Source organism: Oxyura jamaicensis, chromosome 14 (assembly GCF_011077185.1).
Source record: "Oxyura jamaicensis isolate SHBP4307 breed ruddy duck chromosome 14, BPBGC_Ojam_1.0, whole genome shotgun sequence".
NCBI lineage: Eukaryota > Metazoa > Chordata > Aves > Anseriformes > Anatidae > Oxyura > Oxyura jamaicensis.
In genome coordinates, this window is record NC_048906.1 from 4,666,719 (window position 1) to 4,689,790 (window position 23,072).

General features: G+C 39.8%; 1 protein-coding gene across 1 annotated transcript in view; it reads left to right on the forward strand.

The window, feature by feature from the left end:
* The window catches only part of GNA12 (G protein subunit alpha 12), a 43,017-nt gene that overhangs the window by 12,843 nt on the left and 7,102 nt on the right, over nucleotides 1-23,072 (forward strand). Inside the window, exon 3 of the mRNA XM_035339622.1 lies at nucleotides 22,101-22,151. Within this exon, the coding sequence (XP_035195513.1) occupies nucleotides 22,101-22,151 (51 nt within the window). The remainder of the gene's footprint in view (nucleotides 1-22,100; nucleotides 22,152-23,072) is intronic.

Below are 23,072 nucleotides of genomic sequence, written 5' to 3' on the forward strand. Positions count from 1 at the left end.
AAAAACTACATGGCAGTAAGAGGGAGTGGAAAAGTGCACATGACTGGATAAACTGGAAGAGCAAGAGGAACCAAAAAAGGCAGGAATTGGTTGAACTAAAAATATTTTAGCAGCTCAGTAGTTCTGTTCATAGTAGGTCACTGATGAAGGCACACTTAATTTGTAACTTTCCAGTCCTGCCAGCTTGCACTATATTGATACTGGCAAACTATTCCTGCATGCAGATCTTTTGAAGTGAATGCAACACCCATTCCGGCTGCTGCTCTTTGGCTGTTTCTTTTCATCCTGAGGTCTGCAAGTGAAATTTGGATAAGCAACTGGAAGATGACAGTGAGCTTTAAAAATGTGCTATCTTCCTTGCTCTCTTGTTACTTAGATTTTTGTGCTCTAGCACCAGACTAACTGCACTTCTAGTGTGGAATATGTTTCTAGCAGCTGTTCATAATCCACTCTTTTTTCTTTGTCTGTGCAAGTTGGAAACGTTTTTTCTTGTTTTCCATTTCCTTGTTCAGTGAAGCAAGGTATGGATCCATGCAACTTAATGTCACTGTAACTAGTTCTTAGAAGGTGATAGAAAAATTAGGAAATCATCCCCTAATAAGTGATTTGTGATTCTGGAATATTGATTGTGGTTTAATCTGCAGGTAGAATTCTTTGTTTCAGGTGTTCTGTCCACAGACTGAATCTGGCTATGCTTAAAAACAGCTGAAGGTTAAATTCTTCATACCTGGATACGTTATGAATGTTTAATTTAGAAGAGTTGGATTAGAAACCTGAATTGGTGTAGACTTAGACCCTTACAAAGAAACTGGATATAACTATAGAAAAATCTAGAGAAACTCCCAGCGAAAGTCTGTTTTTTTCATGCTACTGCTTTACACGGATTTTGTAGTGTTTTTAACAGGGTAGTTAAACTCATGCTGTAGAGCTTAGATAGTCATCTGTCTCTGCTAATAGATGCCTGTTGGAGTCTTGCTGTTGCCTATTTTTGATATCTGTCTGAAGCATCTTGAGAATAGCTAAAGAATAAATAAAATGACTAGGTAAAATTGTCACAGGATGGTAGTAAAAATTTCATTTCCTTAGGCTAAAAACGTTAACAAATTGCATGTTACAGCACTGGGAATGGGGGAAGGATGGATTGTTTCATAATTCCTAGCATCTGTAGAAACAGACTAAGCCTTTGCTGTTCTGCACTGTTCAAATGTGGAATAAAAAGATGGTTCATGCCACGGGGGACTTGCATTTAACATGAGACAACTACTAAGAGAATCCAGTATAATGAGCAGTAATTGCATCAGCAGCCTATTAAAAATCTTACTTTTTCTGGGAAACGCTGTGATCAAGCAAGGGTTTTGTTTTTAAGGGGAAATGCAGATTGGGATCATATGGGAGGTTCATCCCTATACCAGTTCAAAATAAAATTACATCAAACTGGGGGGGTGGAGGGGGTCCAGTTTGTTGAATAAATAGCATTCCGCGTCTAGTAGGCCTACCTCTGCATTCTCTCGCATTGAGAGCAGGATTAAACAGGAAATACCTAAAAATAAAAATAAAAAAGCCCCACAAAAACAAAGCATACAGGCATGGAAGTGAGCATCTAACGTGCTCTCATCTTCAGCATCATGGTATAATTCTATCGTGTGTCTCTTTGGATAGAATTCAGGTAACCTGCTTTATGCTACTAGTGCAACTGAAACTGCTCCAGCACCCACACTGTTAACTTGTTGATAATGCAGAGATAGCGTGCTACCAAAAATACTGTTCGTAACCCAGTCCTGTTGGGTTAAAAAAAAGAAAGATGCTTATTGCGGTAAAGTTCTGTAAATTTAAGTGTTCTCAAGGATACAAGCGCTAGTTTTAGATTGCTCCCTAAACAAATTTTTGAGACCTCAATAACTTGAACCGGTTTCTATTCCTTCTAGTTTCATCAAGTCTGATTGGCCGCGTACATGTGAATTAGAAGCAGTACAGTTTCTTTAAAAAATAAATAAAAAACTGAAAACTACCAAACTTTTTACAGAAAGCAGATAGTTTAAGGAGCTGCCATATTTATAATTGCATGTAGTATGTATAAACCCATACCTTAATTTAGTTTAAGCCCTCCCTGGATACCGACTCATGTAAATAAATAGAAGCCAGATTTAGTCGACTCAGAGGAAATCATTCTATTCTGAACTGATTTTAACTAAGGCTAAAGAGAATCTCTGTATCAGCACTCCCTTTCTTATTTAGAGTAACCTATTGAATGGAATACTCTTGGTTTGAACTGAATTTATTATCCTTATCCTAGTTTTAAAATAAACTCAAGTTTAAAGCTTTAAATTGCTGTAATTTTTCTGGATGTTTCTGGATGTTTCTGGACGACGTTTGAAGTCACAACCTTGCTCAGCACTCGTGTTTTCTTCTCCCACGTCTTACAGTCAACTGAACACCAGCCTGTTTTATTTTTGTTAATATAATAATGCCTTCAGTAGTTGCTCCTCCAGTCAATGTTGCCCTGATTTCTAAGCCAGATGATTACGTTGGTCTGCTTTTGAACTCTTTTTCCAGGAAGTTGTGTAACTTTGCTTAAAAATAAAACATGGTTGGTTAACTACAGCTGAAAACTGCGGCGTACAGGTGTCCTCCTATGGTCTGTAAAGCCGAGCATAATGACTGACTCAGCAGCAGAAAACCTGTTGAAAGAAAATGGCTCTGACCAGAATGTTGTACAATCTGAAGGCTTCTTCTCTGGGATTGCAGAAGCTGCCTCTGGGCATTTGAGTGTTTTCTGCTTCATATTCAGTGCCTAGAAGTGCAGGCTGTAAATCCCTGTCTGGGTCTTTGAGCCTTTCAGAAATGAGTGGGTGGATTCTACAATAGCAGGGTGCTTTTCTGCTTTTTTCTTTCCCTTCCCTGTCTTTCTTAAAGCAGACTAACCAATTTCACTTTCTTTTCACAAACATCAGCCTCTCGCACTTCCCCCGCCCCAGCCTGTCCCCACTGCCCCAAGTTCCTCTGTTCCTTGTATGCAAGCCAAGTGGTTTGGGGACAAAAGCTTCATTGTATGGTTGGTTACATTGTCACGGCTCTGTCCTCGTTTTTTAACTACTAGAATAGGAATTCCTTTGTAATCAGTATGTGATTCTTCTCTCTTCTCCCTCGCCTTCATTATCCTACCGCGTTTTCTGTCTGTATGTTAGAAAGGAATACATTTATCATGTGTCTGAAAATGTCCTGTAACATTTGTTCTTTTGAGGTTGCCTGTGGTGGTTTGGGCAACTGGGTGTCCGTTCTTCCTTGCCAGCAGGTGGAGACAAATTCAATTTTGAGTGGCTCCCTCATAGGAAGGGACTTGGGATTACAATTATATTGTAGCTGAAAGGGAGGGAGTTTCTTCACTTTGAGCCTAATAACAAGTATTTGGGTATACTTAGGAGTCCAGGTACATGTATTAAAATAAGCTGAAAGCTTTCTTACACCCATAAGCAATGCAAATTCCTTCTAGTAGTAAAATGTGAAGACCAATGCCAACGTAGGAATCCCTTTGGTCAGTTGGGTTTTGCTTTTTTCCCTTCCCAGGACTTCAGTGGGAGAACGTGAGAAGCCATTCACTTTTGTTTTAATGTGTCCAGAACAAGCATAAAAACTGGCGGGAGGTCAGCTACTTTTAGGACTGCTTGTGACACTGCGTGCTTTCTGTCGTTTTGGATAAAGATGGGCTAAATGGGACTTGTCGTGCGAGAAAGTGATACTTTGGTCATGGTCAAAAATAGCAGCATCTTATGTGTGAGCACTATTACAGAGCTCATGTCAACAGGGAGCAGATTTGAAAAGACAATCATCTGCCTTCATTGATTTTTGTTAAAGTAAAATCAACATTCTTTTAGCAGATTCAGTTTTTTTTAAACACACGTACTGTTTATCTACGTCCCAAACACTGGAAGTCAAAGCAGTATCTTTATTTCATTTATTCTTGTTCTCTTCTTTCAAAATACCAAGTCTTTCTAGCCTGTAACTATGTATTTGAAGAGTTCTTGAACTTCCCCTGTTGTACAACTTAACTCTTCAAGACTGATAGGACTCTTTACTCTGAACTTCAGAGACCGTTTGCATGTTAAGGCGACTGTGCCCATTTAATTCACATGTTGCCAGACTCATTTCTGACTTGAGTTTACAGATACCCACCCTTCATGCAGAAGAGAGAGTGTGGCCTTGCTGTGAAAGACATCTGTTTTAATGCAGTTATCCTTAAAATACAGGCTATATTGATGATCCATCGCTGCAGTATCAATTTAAATTTAATTATTATTGATGTTCTCTACGCTAGCGAAACAATTTCTAATGTTTAGTAGGTCCTTTTAAAAGTCAGCATAAATGGGAAGTAGTGGTTCCTGAGAGGGATGTAAGGGGCTTGCAAATATAGATGAAAACTTACTACTGTGTCCGTAGTTATTTTTAGATCTCTGCTCAGGGAATTGTATGGAACACTTCCAGTAATACTTCAAATGCGAAGAGCCTCTGAAGCCTTGGATGTGGGAAGACTCTGGAAAATGCTTTAAAGACCCTTTCTTTATTGATTCTCCATTTTCTGGGTGTTTTGGGGTGCGGGTTTGGGGGGGATATTTATAATGGGGTGTGAGTCGCTCCCCTATGAGTTAACTTGTTTTTTTTCTTCAAGCAGATCCTTGAAATAAATGGAGGTGGCTAAATTATGCCTGACAGAACAGATAGTGTGTAGGAAATGTTGCACAGTAAACAGCCTGCTCCTTGCATTAGTATAGCTGCGTTCAAATTCTTTAAGGATCTGATGGCCTCAAAGCCTTGTAGGCAGCCAGCTGTGTCTTTTGGGCAGTATGGAGGTGAGGAACCAGTCTCTCACGTTAGTTCTTGATGCAAAGCAGACAAACTGCTCCCAAAATGGCTTGCTTTTGGCACAGACATTCTGGGTATTGCAGTAATGTAAGGTGATCAGGAGTTGGGCTGTATACCAGCATATGGGGGTTGTGGGAGCCTTTGGCTGCTTCCATAAGCCAAGTGAACTGAAAGGTTGGGCAGTGAAACAGAGTACTTGCTTGCCATGGGAATTAAGTGACTTCTAAGGTGACACGCTAAATGAAATCTGTGAGAGAGGTCTCTGGTTTGTTCATATTCTTCAGTGCACTTTAGTAGAAATTCCTTGATCTTAATTTTAAAATTTCCTACTGATCATGTATCTTTAAGATGCAAGGGAAGAGCTCAATGAGCCTTAAAAGTATGTTTCTAAACATTTTGTTGTTCTTTCAACATGCATCCTGCAGCACTGAAATGCAGGAGAACTTGCACCTGGTATTGACTTAATGCACTTACTAAGAACTTATTGGGAAATACCAAGCGTTAAATCAGCTGCAGCTTGTACAATTGACCATAATGCAAACGTCAGCTATTTGTTTTGCAAATCACTGTTACGCTGGCAGGAACCTCATGAAGATCAAGTGCAGTTCTGCACCTGGGGAGGAATAACCCCATGCAAAAATATATGTTGAGGGCCACCCAGCTGGAAAGCAGCTCTGCAAGAAAGTACCTGGTGGTCCTGGTGGACACCAAGCTGAATGTGAGCCAAAAGTGTGCCCTTGCAGCACAGAAGACTATTGGTATCCTGGGTGGCACTGGGCAAAGCATTGCCCATTGCCTGCAGGTCAGGGGAGGTGATCCTTCCCCTGTATCCAGCACTGGTGAAGCCACACCTGACGTGCTGGGTCCTGTTCAGTGCTCCCCAGTGTGAGAGACACTTGGGGCTACTGGAGAGAGTTTGATGAAGGGCTGTGAAGATGATGAAGGGTTTGGAACACCTCTCCTATGAGGAACAAAGGAGAGGAGAAAAGGCTCAGGAGGAGTCTTACCTATGTGCTTAAACACCTGAAGGGAGGATGCAAAGATGACAGCCAGGCAACACTGGTCCTCAGCCACAGGACAAAATCCAGTGGGCGCGAACTGAAGCACAGGCGGTTCCATCTGAACATCTGGAAGTGTTTCTTTACTGTGAGGGTGACTGAGCACAGGTTTCCTGGGGAGGTTGTGGAGTCTCCCTTCTTAGAGAGGCTCAAAAGGCATCTGGGGCCATGGTCCTGGGCACCCTGCTCTAGGTGGCCCAGCTTGAGCAGGGGGATGGAGCAGCTGGCCTCCAGAGGTCCCTTTTGACCTCAGCCATTCAGTGATTCCTTGAGTATAAGCTTACACGGGAGGTTATGAATGTTCCTTATGGTGTAAGGATTTTTTGTTGTTGTTGTTTTTCAGAGCCATGAAACTTACATATTTCATCAGTGAGACTTACTGGGGCTTGACCAATGTTGGTGAGATGTACAAAGGAAATAGCCACGCTGTTCAAAGTGTCAGCGTGGGAAATCTTGTTACCCTTTAATGCATGTAATTAGGACTAAGCAATAACTCTTTGCAAGTTACTTGTGAACTTGCGGGTATTTCTAGTTCGCAGAATTCCTGTGAAACCGAATTATTGCTGAGGAAGATCTACAGATTTTTTTCTACATCTGGATGGGACATAGTCACTCAGAGCCAGAAAGTCTTAAAATACCAATGGACTGACAGGAGCACAACAAACTAGAAACTCTTTTGCCATTATTGAGCCTTGGTATTTTTTATTTCCAGTGTTAGTGCTCAAAGTCAATTACATCTGTATTTAGCAGCGTTACATTAAAATATTGTTTTGACAAAGCTGATTTTGAACCTGTGGGGGGCGTATAGGCCAGTTTCAATTTAGTTATTGCTTTTAAGGAGTGATAGTGCTCTAAGTTTTCACTTAAATTGGCCACATTTTTGTTGTTATTAAAAATAAGAGTAAGTTTCTGTTATCTTAGTTATGTTCGAATTCTGAAACAAGTTTAATCTGGCATAAGATGTCACGATGACTTAAAGGATCGTTAACTTGCTGACTTTATCTCTGCAACTTGCATAATATCCTGTTCTGAATTCATAGCTGGGTCAATTATGGAGATGTTTCCCTTCAGTTAAATATCTAAGCAAGGCTTTATGCCTGTAATGTGGCAATTAAATGCCAGAGGTCCAGATTTAAGTTCTTAGTTCTAGTTCTGTCCTCTAATCCCAAGACCTCAATTGTTCATGGTCATGTTATGTAGTTTGACTCATCTTCGTACAGCAAAAGAAGTTTATTGCTTGTTTAAGCACAATACTGCAAAGCATTGTGGCTGGCCTGTAGTAGGAGGGATTAGCAGTTGGAGTCCCTGCTTTATAATCCTGTCTCTAAAACCAAATAGGAAAAAAAAATCAGATCAAAGCCTTAAACAAGAACTGTCAAACAGAAGTGACATTTTGTTAAAGGAGGTGAGAGTTAGTGAGTTGTTATAGCTTGGGTTTTATTAAAATGTGAGTGAACATAAAGCACAATGCAGCTGGAAGCCCTCGCACAAGATTGTGTGGATATTGGCTAATACGGTATAGTTTGTCAGTTTGCATCTACAGGGGTTAAATGCTCACTCTGCTGTTATATTTGCAGTAATCTAAAAATAAACGTTAAAATGAGATGGTAGCAGGCCTGCTGCCACCAGCAGAGCTCCTTGAGCAGCATGCTGTTTGGCTGTACCAGCGCTAGCGTGTCTGGACAGTCCTGGAGACTCAAATTAAGGACTAAGCTGGAGTAAGAGTCAGAGTTGAGGATGCCTTCGTAACGTATTCTCTCTCACCTAAACCAAGGAAAGCTTCACTTGATAATGTCAATTCTGGCATAAGTGGCACTGAGCAAGAGGTGAGAAGAACTTGAATTTAAAGTAGACTGGAAGGAAAGGTCATAAATAATTTTATACTTTGAATTCTAGGAAAATCCACTTGTACAGTATCTGTTATTAATGAGAGAAGCTGTTCTCACAAGTAGAACCATCCACAGGAGGCTGTATGATGGGTAGAGCAGTTATTAGCTGTTTTTTTTAATAATTTCTGCTATTGGAGAGAAATAACAAGAACCAGAAAGGTCATGAATTGTGACCTTTTCAAAGCAGTGCAAATGGAAAAGTGCTAGAAAACAGCAGTTTATTACATTACCTACCAGAAGTCTCAACCAAGGATTAAAGCCCTCTGTACTGAATGCTCTGCAGAAAAATAAAAAGATTCCTGCCACTAATTGTCCCCAGCCTTAGGTTATGACAGCATGCAACAGCTGCATGAAATGTAGTGTGCACGGAACTGGGAGGATAATTTGGAAAGTAACAAGCAGATCACACATAATAAATAAGAATGGATAACAAGAAATTGATACGCCTACCGTATGGGAACAGAGACAGTTGCTGAATAAAATTAATAGAGAAAGACCTGTGCTACTGACTGTTCCAGTACTCAGTGAATTCCTGGCACTCTACAATTCTTCCATCTTTTTTTTTTTTTTTTTTTTTTTGCCCTTTTAAAGGCTGAAAACTTAGAGCAAAATCACCTCTGAAGTCTGTAAAATGTGCAGTGTGTTCATACAGTTCATTACTGCACTGCTGTCTGGATACCAAACAGTTGAAATTTTAGACTTCGTGTGGTCCTGCTTCTTACTTTTTTAGGTTCTTGGAGGTGGATTAAAAAGCCTTGTGTTTTTATGGCACTGTGTAAGCCTGTCTCTAGGAGCTCTTGCTTTTGGCCCATGGATGCTAGTTAAACTTGACTGTATTTTTGGTGTGGTTAAGGTGAATGAGAGAAACAACTTTGTAGATACAGCTCCCGTGTTGAAAATGCTTTACTACAGTTTGTATCTTGCATGATCATTTGCTGTTTTTGTGGTCAAAAAGTTTCTTTTTACTCATGTGTATTTGATTAAGGACAAACTTTTGTTTTTACCTCTTACTGCTGGAGCCAAGTTGGGAACTGCCTGGGTGTCCCAAAAGATTTACAGAATAAGTACTGTACTCATCCTTGCCTGTGTGTGGTAGTGGTTATAATTTGATGTCTTACCTTCAGCAATAGCACTGAAACACAAAATCTAATATTCTGAGAGTGGAAAAGTCCTTTTGGCTCCCAACTCTTGAGAGTAAATGCCACCCTGCTTTGGGAAAGAAGCTTTCATTTTATTATGCATAAAATAATTCTAAAAAATAGTTCTGTCTTTGCAGAATTGTTGTTCTAAGTCCTAATTAGCACTACTCTAAATCTTGCGGGACTGTATTGAATATAAGGATTTGTTCAGAGCAAGTACAGCTGTAATTAATCTTTGCATTCCCATCAAGAAATGCTGGCACATGCTGTGAGAAACAAGGAAGGAAATTTTCAGTTCAGGCTGTCTGAGCCAGTACCCAACTGCAGCTAAAAACCACGGGAGTAATCTTTTTATCCCTTTCTAGTGCCCAGGAAAGATCTGGGCAGACACAAATTCAACTCAGGGAGCAGACTTGAGCTTTCAATTGTACCCTTTAGTTTCCACCTTCAGAAGGTTTCTAATGGAGCTCAGTAATTCAGGAGACTTCAAAATTGGCAACGAGCGGCTCCGTGGAGGTTCCCAGTAATGAGAATGTATTCCAGAAGTCTGAACAAGTTAGGGATGTTTAAAGGTGTGCTCTTTATGTGACTAAAAGAGACTAATAAACAGTTCCCACTGAAATTTGGTGGAAGCTAGAGAGGACTCACATCAAATACAGCAGGATAAAACCACGGCAGTGCATGAGGACAGTGACTTTTCTTCTAATCACAAGAAAATACATGCATAATACAGCAGCATATGTTAATATGTAATTGTTTACACTGGAGTTTAAAAACAATTACAGAATGCTGCTTCTGATGGAAGGGTTCCACTTGTCAGATGGGATTCAGTCCTTTCATCTTGAAAATCTAGCTGAATTCATGTTCCCATGACACGGGCTTTCAGAGGTTTTGGTGTATTAAAGCTACGTACAGTTCTTCAAGATCCAGCAAGAACCAGCATAGCCCCGTAAAAGAAAAGAGGGAAAGAGGGCTCCTGCTACTCCTGTGTGCTCTGTTAGTGCTTTTCTGCCCCTGCAGCTGGTCTGGGGAGTTGGGGGGGCACTGCAAAAGAAGAGGTGAATAGTTTTCTGTACACCCTCCTCCCTGGCTTGGCTCAGTGTGCGCTCAGAGTGGTGCTCTGCTTTTTCATACTAGTTCTGGACCTTGTTCTCTGCCTAAATTCAGGGCTGAGAGCAAGGGTGACTTTAGCACCTTTTCAAATGTTCTAAGATATTCTCTTGAGAGGGGAAAAAAAAAAGGCTAAGAGGTTAAGGCTTGGATTTTTCAAAGGAGCCACTGAATTTGGTACAATAAGAGTTATTGAGTGCTTTAAAGCTTTCCTGAGTATCCTGGTTTCTTGATTCCATATAGCTTACAAGTAACAAGCACAGATGAACAAATAAGTGAAACATTAAAAACTAGGAAGTCTCACTGTCATATTTCCTGGGGTTTTGTATGTTTGGGGAAAAAAAAAAAAAAAAAAAAAGATTTGAAGTTGTTCTTAATTCACTGTCAGTGTGACATGTTATGTTTAATAAGGCTATTTTTAAAAAAGATGGGATCTGCTAGAATGCTGGAAAGGAAAATGCAGGTAGGATAATCACATGACGATAACTTGCCATTTTGTGTTCATGCCAGCTACCCAGACCTCAATCTTTTTGTAACAACTTCTTGCAAAGAGCAACTTTCTTCAATCTACTGTTCTTCTGTTATCTTCTCCTCTTCCTACTCGATCCCTCCCAGGCCTGCTGTGCTTTAAAACACAGAGTGTTGCTCTCAGTGTGTCTGCAAGGCTTGAGCTTAACGTGGGCTGTAGTTCTGTGACAGAGCACTCATGGAGTGATAGGAAATGGTGTTTTGGGGAGTTCTGCCCTGCGCTGTGTTCTTGTTTCTGTTGGCATAACTTTTTTTTTGGAAGCTGTGCTGTAAACTGGGAGGCTGACCTGAGGCAGAGTGTGCAGCCTTAGGACTGATTGTAAGCGCAGCTGAGGCAGTGACGTGCTGGGGCGTTGAGGATGGACCAAGCAGTCGATGTCACATGTGAGCACAAGTCACCTTAATGCCAGGCCTGCCAGGGAAGGAGGGCAGGGTCTTTCCCTGCTGGCACTTCCTCCAGGCAATTGTTCCTTTCCTTCATGATGCCAAAATAAGATGTCTGTTCCACAAGGATGCTGTTTCGTTTTTGCAAGTGTTTGTGCTCTGGGTCATCGGAGTATCACAAGTGTTTGTGTAACATTTGAAGACAAAGCTCAGTTTCACGTGTATTGAACATAGAGGAGGAGGTAAGCAGAGGGAGAGAGGAAACATGGTACTTGACTTGTGATTTTTGGGGGGGGGTCTGTGAAATTATAGTTGTGCAACAGTGGGGGGTTTCGTATGTTAAGTGACTTAAGAATGCATCTGAATGTGATAATGTTCCAGAAGATCTCTTGGAGTTCCATCATGCCACAAACTGACCAGCTGCCAATTGAACAGCTATGGAAGGAGCAGAGCTGTTGTTTTCTCAGAGGAGAAGAGTAAGTTTAGTTCAGTACTCTTCTACTTTCCCAGATAGTGCAGGTTCAGAAAAGCTTTCTATTACAAAGGCAGAAGGCAGCCTGATTTCTTCTCACTAGTTTGCAGCTCAACTTAAACAGCTCTGTGGAGTAAACATAATTTGCTCTATTATTGACTTAGTATTTGAGGGAGGGGAAGAAAACTTCTTGGAAACATCATGCAAGATTTTCTGCTTGAGAAAGTGGAAAACATGTTGCTCTGAGAAGTAATTTATTGACACCTTTCAAATGTCTCCTCTGTATACAACACAGATTCCTGCAGTTCAGACTGTGGCAGACTTGTGCTTCACTTGGCTTTACTCCTGAACAAACTGTTGGTGTTTGTCCTTAGAAGGTCTGCTCTTCACCCCACCCCCAAAGCCTCTTAATTTGACTTGCTTTCCATGATACTCTCTTAATTCTAGTTGGGAAAACTCAGTAAAATCTCTCACTGAAAAAAATGGTGGTTTATTGATGGAACTCTTTTGCATTTAATTCTGTCTCTGATTTGTGTGAATTTAAGACTTTGATCCATCTATTTTCAGTTTGGTCAGAGTACAGTATTGATTTAATAATGCTGTTATATATAGATTCATTGGGCAGGAGGCAAGAGAAGAACTTAACTGCGTCCTCTTTTTCTGTTGTCATCCTCCTGGTCCAGCACATGCATTCTAGGTTGCAAGGAGTTCAGATGGCCATACACATGGCTGGGCAGCTTCCCCATCTGCACTTCAGTGGGATGTGACCAGGGCTTTAATCCGGATTTTTTTTCAACAGTCAGCTCAGCAGCTTGTAGAAGTTTGTTAAACCTTCTTCAGTTCCCACTCTGGTTTTATTAATTTGCACATGTAAATCGGGCCTTAAGGGTGGAAGGTAAGTTACTTATTCCATGTCACTTATTTCAATTATTAGTAATTTACTTTAGATTTGGTTTAATATGCTTATAGTACTTGATTTTTGTAAGGCAAATACATTTATACACTTCAGGGTGAATAAGAACAGAGCTTTCCATTTGATATAGGTCTTCGATATTACTTTCCATGGAGGGAAAAAGCCCTCAAGTGGTTTCTAAATGCCTGAACTTCATGATAGTAGTTTTTGATGATGATTGAGGGCTGTGGCAAAGAACTAAGATGTAAATGCACGTGAAAATTGGATGGATTTGTCAATAATACAGTTATTGTTCATGCAGTTACCAATGTCACCTCATCGTGTGTGTGTGTTCCTTTAGTGAAGCAGTACCTGAGTAGCTGTAGAATTCAGTTCAGCTAAGTCCATTCCAATTTTGGCTTAATAAGTGAAATTAATACTGTGAGTGTGTGCAGTTGGATGAAGTGAAAAATGCAGGAAAAGCAATCGTGAATATTGTGAAAGAGAACAAGTTCTGAAATGAAGTAATAAATTTAAGTTACTTGAAATCCTCTTACTAACATATCAGTGGTGCAGAGGTTTAAGTGCATATTTAGAAGAACATCCCCTTCTCCCACTGTGACAACCTTCGTTTAGGAGGAATATATTTGTAAGAATGGATATATCGTGACTGGATGAAAGTAAATAACTGTGTTGAGGTAATGACTGTAAATCAGGTCACGGAGTAAACTTGAGATTGGGAATAGAAACTGAAGTCTGTTTCAGATCATCAGAGGCAGAGAGGTTTCACCATCCCTCATCTCCAGGCATCAACATGCGTTGCTGTGACCGGCACTGGAGCAGGAGAGATGGAGTTATAGGGAAGACAGTCACTTGCTGAATTCCCATCTCAGTATTAAGTGGGTGAACTGAGATGCTGAGTGGCTTCTCAGTACTGAGAGAAATTCCACCGATTTGAGCAGTAGCTAGCAAAACAAGCAAGCAAAAAAGGTGAATTTTGTAGCTAAATGTTAGTCAGTCTCTTAGAACCAACAAAAATCAAGCTGTTACAGAAAAAGTTGAGGTTATTTGTTTCCAGGGTAAATGATTTTTTTTTTCTGAAAATACAGAAAGTGGTTAGAGAGGAATCCCCTGAAGACTTGTAAGTCCTGTGTTCTGTGTAGTTGAGCCTGCTGAGAGCTACGGTAGTGGACGTGGTGTAAAACTTGAAAATAATGTAAGCACAGTGGAGTGTGCTTTTTCTGCACTTTACTGTCTGCACAGTTGCTTTTAAGGGAAACTGTTAAATAGCCCACTGATGTGTAACTAAGACTTAGCTTACATTTTAGGTTTTTGGTGAAAATCAGACTGAAGTAACTTTCAAATAATGAGCAGCTTTCTTGGTCTTGTGAGATCATTGTTTTAATCTGCACTGTATCTAAAATGTCCTAGTTGCATACATAAAAAATGAGAAAATCTTTGTAAAGCTTTTTTTTTTAATAAATGTGTGGGGTAAATGACTCTTTCCAATCCTTACAATAACCTTGGCAACAAATTATAGAAAAATTCAGTAAAACATGTCTGAGGTGATGTTTTTACAGCAAATGGAGCGTTAGGGCACCTTGCAACAAATGCTTTGGTGTAGAAATGGAGTAGGAAGCATCGTTCATCTGCGGTACTCAAGGTTATGCCTGTTGTAAATGCATTCAAGTTGCTTAGCTTTCCAGCTGGCTGCCTGCCATGGAAAAGTCCAAGCTCAACATTCTCTCATGGCTGGTGTTAGCTGTTTTTTTCAGCCCACAAGATCTAAGATATTTATTTCCCATCCCTTTATCTGATAAGGTTTGAAAGGGAAACTCACTGGTAAACTTGTGATTTAGTCTTGATCAGATAGTCAGCACTGCTGACTAGATTCATTAGTAAGTTACGGCTTTTCTGTCAGCGTTTTTTCTAGTTCTGCAGATGTCTTCTGTAAACAAAGCAGGTTCAAGTCTGCATACTGAGCTGCTGAAAACAAAGCATGGGACTGAGGTCACTTAATGGGATTGTGCGTCGCTCCTGATGGTTTGTAGAAACACCCAGTTCCTTTTAAATTATGCATTTGTTGGAAATGCACGTTTTTGCATGGCAGCTGCCGCTGAGAACAAATGAGATAACTTGCCAGTGATTGACCAGGAACTTGGATCTATCCGTCCAGCTACAGCTCAGGATTTTCTTTTAGCTGCTTTCAGTTGCCTTCCCTTATGGGTTTCAGCTGACTGTGCTTGGAATGAGAAGTTGAGTTGGCGTGCGTTAGTTCAACTTCACGGAGAACCTCCGGTGTTGGAGATGAAAGGCTTCTTGCAGCAACTCCAGACAATGGAGTCGCTTGGACAGTTGGCAGGGAAACAGGAAGGAATCCTTTCATGGGATGCTTGGGACTAGGTCTGTCGTCTGCTTGTGCCAGGGTGAGTGTGTGAGCTGGGCACACAGCTGATGTTGGATAAAGGCAGTCGGGCTTTTATCATTGTTTAAATATAACTGTGTTTATTCCACGAGAATGAGGTATGTATCTCCTTGTGTCTGTTCCTTGAATCTTCCTAGCTGATAGCCAGTGAAGGTTACAAGTGCTAAATCGCTAATATGCAAGTCTGGATAAGGATTTATATAGGATTTTAAAAAGGAAAGGGGGAAAAAAAGAAAAAAGGCAATAACTTTACTGTATTGCACCTGTGTGTCTTAGTTTGCGTCTTAGTTTTGTGGGTGGCCAGTTCTAGTTTTTTTGCTGTCCACACCTGCTTTTCTTCCTATCAATGGAAGTCTGAAGCAGGGATAGCAGTGAAAAGGAGGCAGTAAGTAGGAGTAAAATCAGAATGACAGGGATTTGTGCTAATGTCTCCTGAAACTTAGCATGTGGGATGAACCTGCCTTGGTCTCAGAGAAAATTCCTTTCCTCTTTGAGGCGCTTTTACTAGTGCGCATATTTGAGACAAATGGACAGAATTGTTAACATACTATCAAGAGTAATTTATCTCCTCTACATCCTGCTGCGGCAGAAACACGTAGAGTTTCAGGGGAAAAAAAAGGTGTTTTCTTTCCTTGCATTTCTAGAAAGAGGTGCTGTACTCAATTGCTGCTAAAAGCTAACGGATGTAGGAGTTGAAGAGTTCTTGTGGTGAAGGGCTCCTGTGAAGAGTGCTCCTAAAACTTCCCTCACAGGGACCCACAGTTCTTATCGATGATGTGGGAGCTCAGATTAACCGGGACTTCTGGGGAGGAATGAAACAAATATTTGATCATGTATTTTTTTACATGGGCTGTAAAGCATACAGCTTGGCCGGTGTGTCACATCTCAGAGCAGGATGGGTTTATAGAAAGCCGTCCTGACTTGGACAGACAAGCAGATTTTTGTGTTGCCTGTTTGTACTGAGCTGACAAATAAAGAATTTTTAAAATATTTTTAGATTTCTGATATCTGAGACTCTCCCTGTGTGACTGCAGCTGAAAGAAGAGGTAGCTTTTTCTAAAAGCCGGAACGAAACGGTGCTTTTTTGTAGCTGGTATGTTTGTAGGGTACAGATAGCAGCAACTTGGATAAGCTCTGGAGTTGCTGGATGGGAGCCAGTAGCCCAGGCTGTTGTTAAGGAGGAAGTTAAGCAATCTTAGAGAAATTTGATATTGCTGTTATGTATGGCTTAAATAGCGAGCAGTGGTTAGTCTCTGCCTTGGAATTGGTGATTGACTGAAATATTGCTGTTTGCCTTGTGTCAGTAAGGGTCAGTGCCCATAAAGGATGCAGATCGTATCTATAAAAGGGAATTACGGTAAGAACGGGCATAAACATTTCAGCATTTCAGGGCAATTTAGGTTACTTCAGCATCCTTCTGAGTGAATACTGAACAAGCACAGGCATGCTTGTCTCCTTGGAAAATAACACTTTAGAATTCATCAACCCTTGTAGAGAAGGGAAGAGTTTAGGCTCTGGTCAATCCATGCCCTGTTACTAGTGAGGCTGAACAGAAGGACAGGTTCAGAAGTAACTTGCTGAAAGAGCATGCAGGTCATTTGTTCATGAGTGGGGTTATTTGTTTGTATTTGCCCCCTCCTGAGAATTTTCAACTTGTTTTTTCTGGGTTTATAAAGGACTACTCTATCCCTTGCACCAAACCAGACTGTGTAATCTGGAGTTTCGTCTGCACGTTCACTTGCAAAGGTTGTATGGATTATGGTGACAGGATGTTAACCCGCTTGTAATGTCCAACAGGTGTCTCTACAGAAAGTATTTCCAGCATCTCTTTTCACTGGTGACATTTTGGGTTTTAATCTCAGAGACTGTTAGATCAGCCACTTCTTTGGATACTGACATTTTCAGATGCTAGTTTCCTGGCCCCTTACAATCAATAGGTCATGGAAATCCCAGGAAATGTGGAAAAATGAGGTTACAACGTCTGTCTGAAAAACAAAGATATTACTTACAAATTAGCGTTGCATTTTCTGGTAGTTTGTGTCTTTTACAGTAATTTACATGAAGGCCAAATTTGGATGAAATTATGTACCAGTGTTTAAAGTCCATCCTATTCATAGCATCACAGAATATCCAGAATTGGATGAGACCCACAAGGATCATTGACTCCAACTCCTGACTCCACACAAGGCAACCTAAGAGTTAAACCATATAGGCATGTCTTTGAGATCTCGAGGGTTAAAGGCTGGCAGATTTCCAGACTTCCTTCTGGGCTCTCCTGGATTTCCTCTGTGCTGCTGGAACATCTTACACCATCTAAAGAGAGGTTGTGATGCAAACAGCACCGTGCTTTTAGTCAGATCCCCATTGCTTCCACCACACAGATTCAGATGCAGCTTGCAGTAGCTGCAGGATCTGTTTCTCCGTGTGTCTGTGTATTTGTGGGAGTCCTGTTAGATCTGTGTTACATGTTCCTTGAAGTATAACATTTCCTTCCTGTGTGGTTTAATTCATCATCTGAAACAAGCAAAGACTGACAGGTCTACCTTAAATTGTCTGCTCTAAATTTAGCAGCTAGAGACAGAATGATCAGGAAGGGCTAAATTAATATTATGTCAAAAAGGCCTTGGGACAAGGAAAGGAAAAAAGCCAATTTGGAACAGAAGGTCTGCTTTCAAGTCTTTTAGCATTTAAAGGAACTGCTTCTCAGAAGTTTGAGACGAGCTTGTATTTTAGGGAACTGGACAATGGGACGTTTCATTATTAATGATCTAACCAATTCACTTTGAATAACTGGCTGAGGGTTAGCGACAAGTTGATAAATTCTGGCCTTGCAGAACATTTTTTCTTATTTTTGAGCTTCTGTGTGTATTTTAAAGGGATCTGCATGTAATCTGTTGTGCATTTATTTTCATGAAATGAAAGCTATTTGGGAACTCTGGCCAAGTGTTTTCTACTTGTTTTATGCAACAGGGCTCATGAGCAGCAAAGGAAGTGATGCCAGTTTTGTTCTAGTATTTCTTTGGGGAGATTTCCTGTGTGTTATGAATCTAGCCTGAAGGGACAGAGGAGTTGAATTCAATTAGTTATTTTCTATGGTAATTATTTGGAGTTAAGATGATATTTGATAATGCAAAATATATAGAAGTAAATGCAATAGATATTTCTTAATATTGCGACTTTTGTTCCTTGAGGTTTTTACTTGCCATGTGCATAGTAATCTAGAATACAAAAAGAGCTTTAGAGTGCTATTTCAGGAAGCAAAAATATTTTTATTTTCACCTTTCTTCCCTTTCTTTTCCACCAGTCACTTTTTAAGCAAATTGTACCATCTTTGTGGCTTTACCAACCTTGGTACTGCAGATAAGGCAGTTTAAAAAAATACGAGTAAAAAATGAAGTCCAATGGTGATGCTACGTTGTGGAGCTTGTGGGCTCGTTATAGGCCTTGTGTTTGTTTCTCGATTCCCCCAGTTCCCAGATGTGCAGTGACTCATCCCGCTGAACAATGGGAACGGAGCCGTACTCCTTCACTTGGTCCCAGTTGGCAGAACAGTTACTCAGAGGATATGTGTTGCAGAGGGAGAAGAGATTAGCAGTGGGAGAATGAATCATCCAAGCATTTGTGGTAACTCTTGTGTGGTGACCAAGAAGTTGAGAAAGGCTTATGGCCTATGCTGTGCTCTTGTGTACTAAAAAGGAGTATCTGCATTATGTACATTTCATAACGCAGAGCATATTTGTCCCAGACAGTACTGAGCAAAGATCGATGACAGCACTTTGACATCTTGATTAATTATCAAGGGGAAAAAAAGCTAGCAGATGACCATCATTTATTTTGCTGTTGGTACGCATCTCAGGATTTGTTGATATAACTTTTGAAATGTGAAGTTCACTAATAGATCATAAGTTTAAAAAATAACAAAATCCCAGCACTGACATGCTTCACTAACACACATAATGCCACGTCAGCTGAAATGAAATGATGGCTTTCAGATTTCAAAAATATTTCTTATGAATATTCCTAAATTATTTCTATCAAAGGTAGTAGTACTCCAACAGTGGAATACAAGATTTGAGTCTTCCTTGAAAAGCCAGAGGCTAGAAAAACTATGAAGGTGGTTGTTCTTCAGGAATTTTCTTGAGCTACTACAGTTCTCCTTGACAGGCCAGCCTGTTAGAGCTATCCTGGACTTAATTTGTGTGATTTTTGTAAAAGATATATCATGGGGTGTGTTTCCTTAGGTATTAAAATACAGTATAAATAGTATAAAGGTTTATATTGCTTGATTTCTGTCTTGCTGCTTGCAGGCATAGTTCAAAATAGGTTGCAGTGCTTGGAAAACTATTCAACTCCTTCAGCTGAACCATTAAAATAGGTAGAAGTAGTCAATCTATATAAAGATGTCCTTAATGTCAGAGTTAATTGCAAATATTAGCTGCTATATTCACTGCTGCTTCTAAGGCAAGTTGTGCCGGTGAAGCAGAAATAACTGGCTGCGATGTGGAAAAGGAAGTGCTGAGCCAGCTCTTGAGTGCAGTTGACTGGTTGGGTGACTCTGGAGAATCTCTACGAACTTGTGCTGAAAAAGCCAGAACAGGTTGCTGTTCTTCAGTGGCCACGAGAGAAAAACAGTTCAATGTGTGAGGGGCAGATGATATTTTTTGGTTTCTGTATTAATTTGTACTGAATATAAAACCTGTTCTCATGACCTATTCTTAAACTATTTGTGTACTTTATATACTTAACGCACACTTAACAAAAGTATGTATATAATACCCAAAGCATGTAAGCGTACTCTGCTTAATGTTGATGGCACTCAAAACTGCATTCAAGTACAGCTTGAGAGGAAGCTAAATAACTTTAACTTTTAGATCCAATTAACGTTGCTTTCTATTTCCTCTGGATGATGAGGAAAAAATGAAAAGCTAAAAGATTGTTCAGTTAATACAATTGTTATAAAGAAAAATATTAATACGAAACAGTCATAAAACATGGAGTTTCCTTACTTCTCTCATTTAAATAATCTGTGTTATTGCTCAAATCAGTTGGTGCCGTCTGCAGTTGTTCTGCTCTGCCAGCCTGATGAACTGAAGTGTCCCCCCACGCCCCAGCTCCTCAGAAGCAACCAGCTTTTCTGTGAATTGGATAAAATGAAGAAGGTGGTTACCGAAGAAGCCTTTGGAGCAGGAGCTGACCCCATGCTGCTATGTTCCTGTGTTAGGGCTTTAATCGGGAAATCATCTTGAGAGTAGGGGGTTCTCAGTGTTTGTGTTTTTTGTTCAGCTTTTTTTTTCTTCTTTTCAGGTTTGTGTGCTTTAATGTTCTGAGCTATTCTTTACTCTGAGCCCTCTGGAGCTTTTGGGGGTTTTGTTGTTTTGACTGGAAACAGATATTTTGACTTAAGTACTGAGAATCTTTGAATTCTGTGCTGGAAGGGAATACTCAGACTTGTTCAGAGCTGTCAGTCCCATCATATGTTGAGCACACCTGTTCGACAATCTGACTTGGTTACCCAGCTATGAAAGTATTTTGCAATTACTGCGAAAAATTTCTCAGAATGAATTATTTGGCTTAATTACAACGTTACGAAGAGCTTCATAGGAAAATAGCGAAGTCTAGTTTCCTTAAATCACTGAATAAATAAATGTGTATTTTTCAATAATTAGATTATCTTTCTTACAAATGTGCAAAACGTTAAATTGATCAGTGTGTGAGGCAGGAAGTAGGGAAGGCACAGGCCATAAATCAGGTAAATTTGCTTGTGTGTCGCAGCAGTTTACGTGCATACAGCTGTTTCCTGTTCTCAGCGTGGGAGGGTGTATGAGCAAGGCAAGGACTCTTAAAGCAACTGGTTGGAAAAAAGGAACTAGTTGCATCAGAGACAGCCTGCTTGCCATCTTGTTGCATATCTAAAAGCATTGTGCACGACAAAACACAATAGATAGAGAAGTTTTTTTTATTCTTTTTTTTTTTTTAGCTTCAGTGACCTTCTCCCATGATGGGCTCTCCCATCTCCTAAATATGACTAATGCTGTACAGGAAGACCTTTTTCGTATTCATGCAGTCTGTGATATCTCTTCTGATCCCAAAGAGTGCCAAAAAATACAGGAAATTACTTTCACCTTATGAAAATTCATGATTGTAAGGAAGCTCTTAGAGCAATTGTTCTTTACAAACTTGCCCCCACCCCTGGAAAAAGTCCTTTTTTTAGTGCCTTAGTACTGTGTATCTTTTGTGACACATGTAGCATTTTGCAAATACGTATGTTTTCTCTCCTTTATGAGAAGACACTTCCAATTTTAAATGATTAGAAATAGTAAATTGCAGCTCCTTTTTGTCTTTGCCTGATGCTGAAAGTACGTCCTTGTGCAGTACACTGAATCCTCTGATCTCCAGTCAGATTCTTCAAAATAAACTGTTATGTTGGCATCGGTTTGAAGTTGTTCTGGAGGGGAATAATTTTGTTCCTCTGTCTCAGGCCTATGGTATGGAGGAGAATGTTCGGTTTAAGGATTTATATTGCTGTTGGAAACTGTGAGATGATATTTTGAGAATGTTCTCATTCTAAATTAGTAACTTGGTGAAGGCACCTACTGTCAGTTTTGTCAGTGCAGAGTAGCACTTGATTCGAGTGTAATAAACAGGCAAGCTTTTTAAAACAAAAAGTTCACAAAAATACATCTTTATAAGCATTGCTTATTCTTTTCAATATAACTGCTAAGGGTCTTGTACCAGATCAGCAAATCTGTTATTAAAACCCTTGAGCCTAAAAGGGAAGCCATCTGAAGAAGAGAATGATCTTCAAGATTGTGAATTATCACAAATCTTAGGTGACTTGAGTCTTTCACTTTTACTAAAGTTATGCCAACTAGTCTAGAATATGCTTTGGTTCGCTGTTATGAATTTCAAGCAAAATACATTGGTTTCTAATGCAGGTGTTTATTTTTACTCCTACCCAGTGTCATTTAACTGCCTTGATAGTACAAGGGGAAAAAAAAGACTTTAATCCAAAGCAAAGTACTGCCTTTAATAACACTTCCTTTTCATTGTAAAGACTTACTAGATAACTTTGAACACTTTTTCTGTTCAGAATAAATACTAGCTCACCTACACATCAGTAGCATATTATAGTAGCTCTGCTTCATTATCAGCAGTTTACATGAGTTAAGCAATGGGGTACTTCTGGTGTTGCAGCTCCTTAAGCAGTTCAGGATGTAGTCCAAACTCCAATTGTGATATAGCTATGGTATACCTTGGTGGATGTTGGAAAGTGAAAGTGTTATAGTTCAATTGGATTTGCTATCCTAGAAATACACTTAAGTTTCCATATCTTTCTTCTTCTGTAGGGTGAATCAGTGAAATACTTCCTGGATAACCTGGATCGGATCGGTCAGCTGGTAAGACATAACTTCTCTTTCTGTACCAAAAGTGCTCAAGGATGAAAGCCTTGATATGTTATAATTAATGCCATAAAAATAATAATAAAAAAGCATTAAAAAACTTTATCAAAGTCCTTTGGGAATAGTGACTTCTAGCTTTATGAAACTGAAGCTTAGTATTTAATCAATATTTTTTGACAGATGAACATTGTTTATGGAAGCTGCATTTATGCACTTTTTTTTTTTGTCAATCCTGTGTGGCCTCTGGATCTCATTGTCTTTTCATGATGATCTGGTTTCTGCTACCTTTAGTAATGCCAGCATGAAACCCTACCAAATAAAAATTTACTATTGTAGGATTCAAAATGAGTAATGAAAATATCTGTCAGATTTGGAGAACAAAGAAAAGAGGTGATTTTTCCGAAATAGTAACTGTGATAAGCTTGTGAAGAACAAATTGCTCTGCAGTGTTGGGCTGTGCCACATCCTGCAATAGAATGTGTTACTTTAGTCACTGGTCAGGGACTGTGAACCTGGAAGAATTATTTCCATTAAAGCTTGCTAGATACCCTCTGTGAGAGCAAAGAACTGTGAAAAAATCAGTTTCAAAAAACAAAATCCTTGCAGCGGCATTTTGGAGGTCTGCTTTAAAGAACACTAACTGATAATAACACCATGGCTAAGAATTCATAATGGTGGAATAGTCTTCAGCTTGGAAATGTGATGCTTGAAGTACAAGAACAAGAGCGGTGGTCCTAAATTGTTGGTCTCGTACATCTCATGATCTTCTGGTAGTTGTTTAATCAGGTGCTGAGGTAAATGGTCAGCATTCCATTATTTTAAGTTGAATATTCATTCTTCACTTGATAATTTTTTTTAAAAAAAAAAAAGCTCTTTTTTTTCTCCCATTCTATATTTTGACATTAACCATCATTTTTG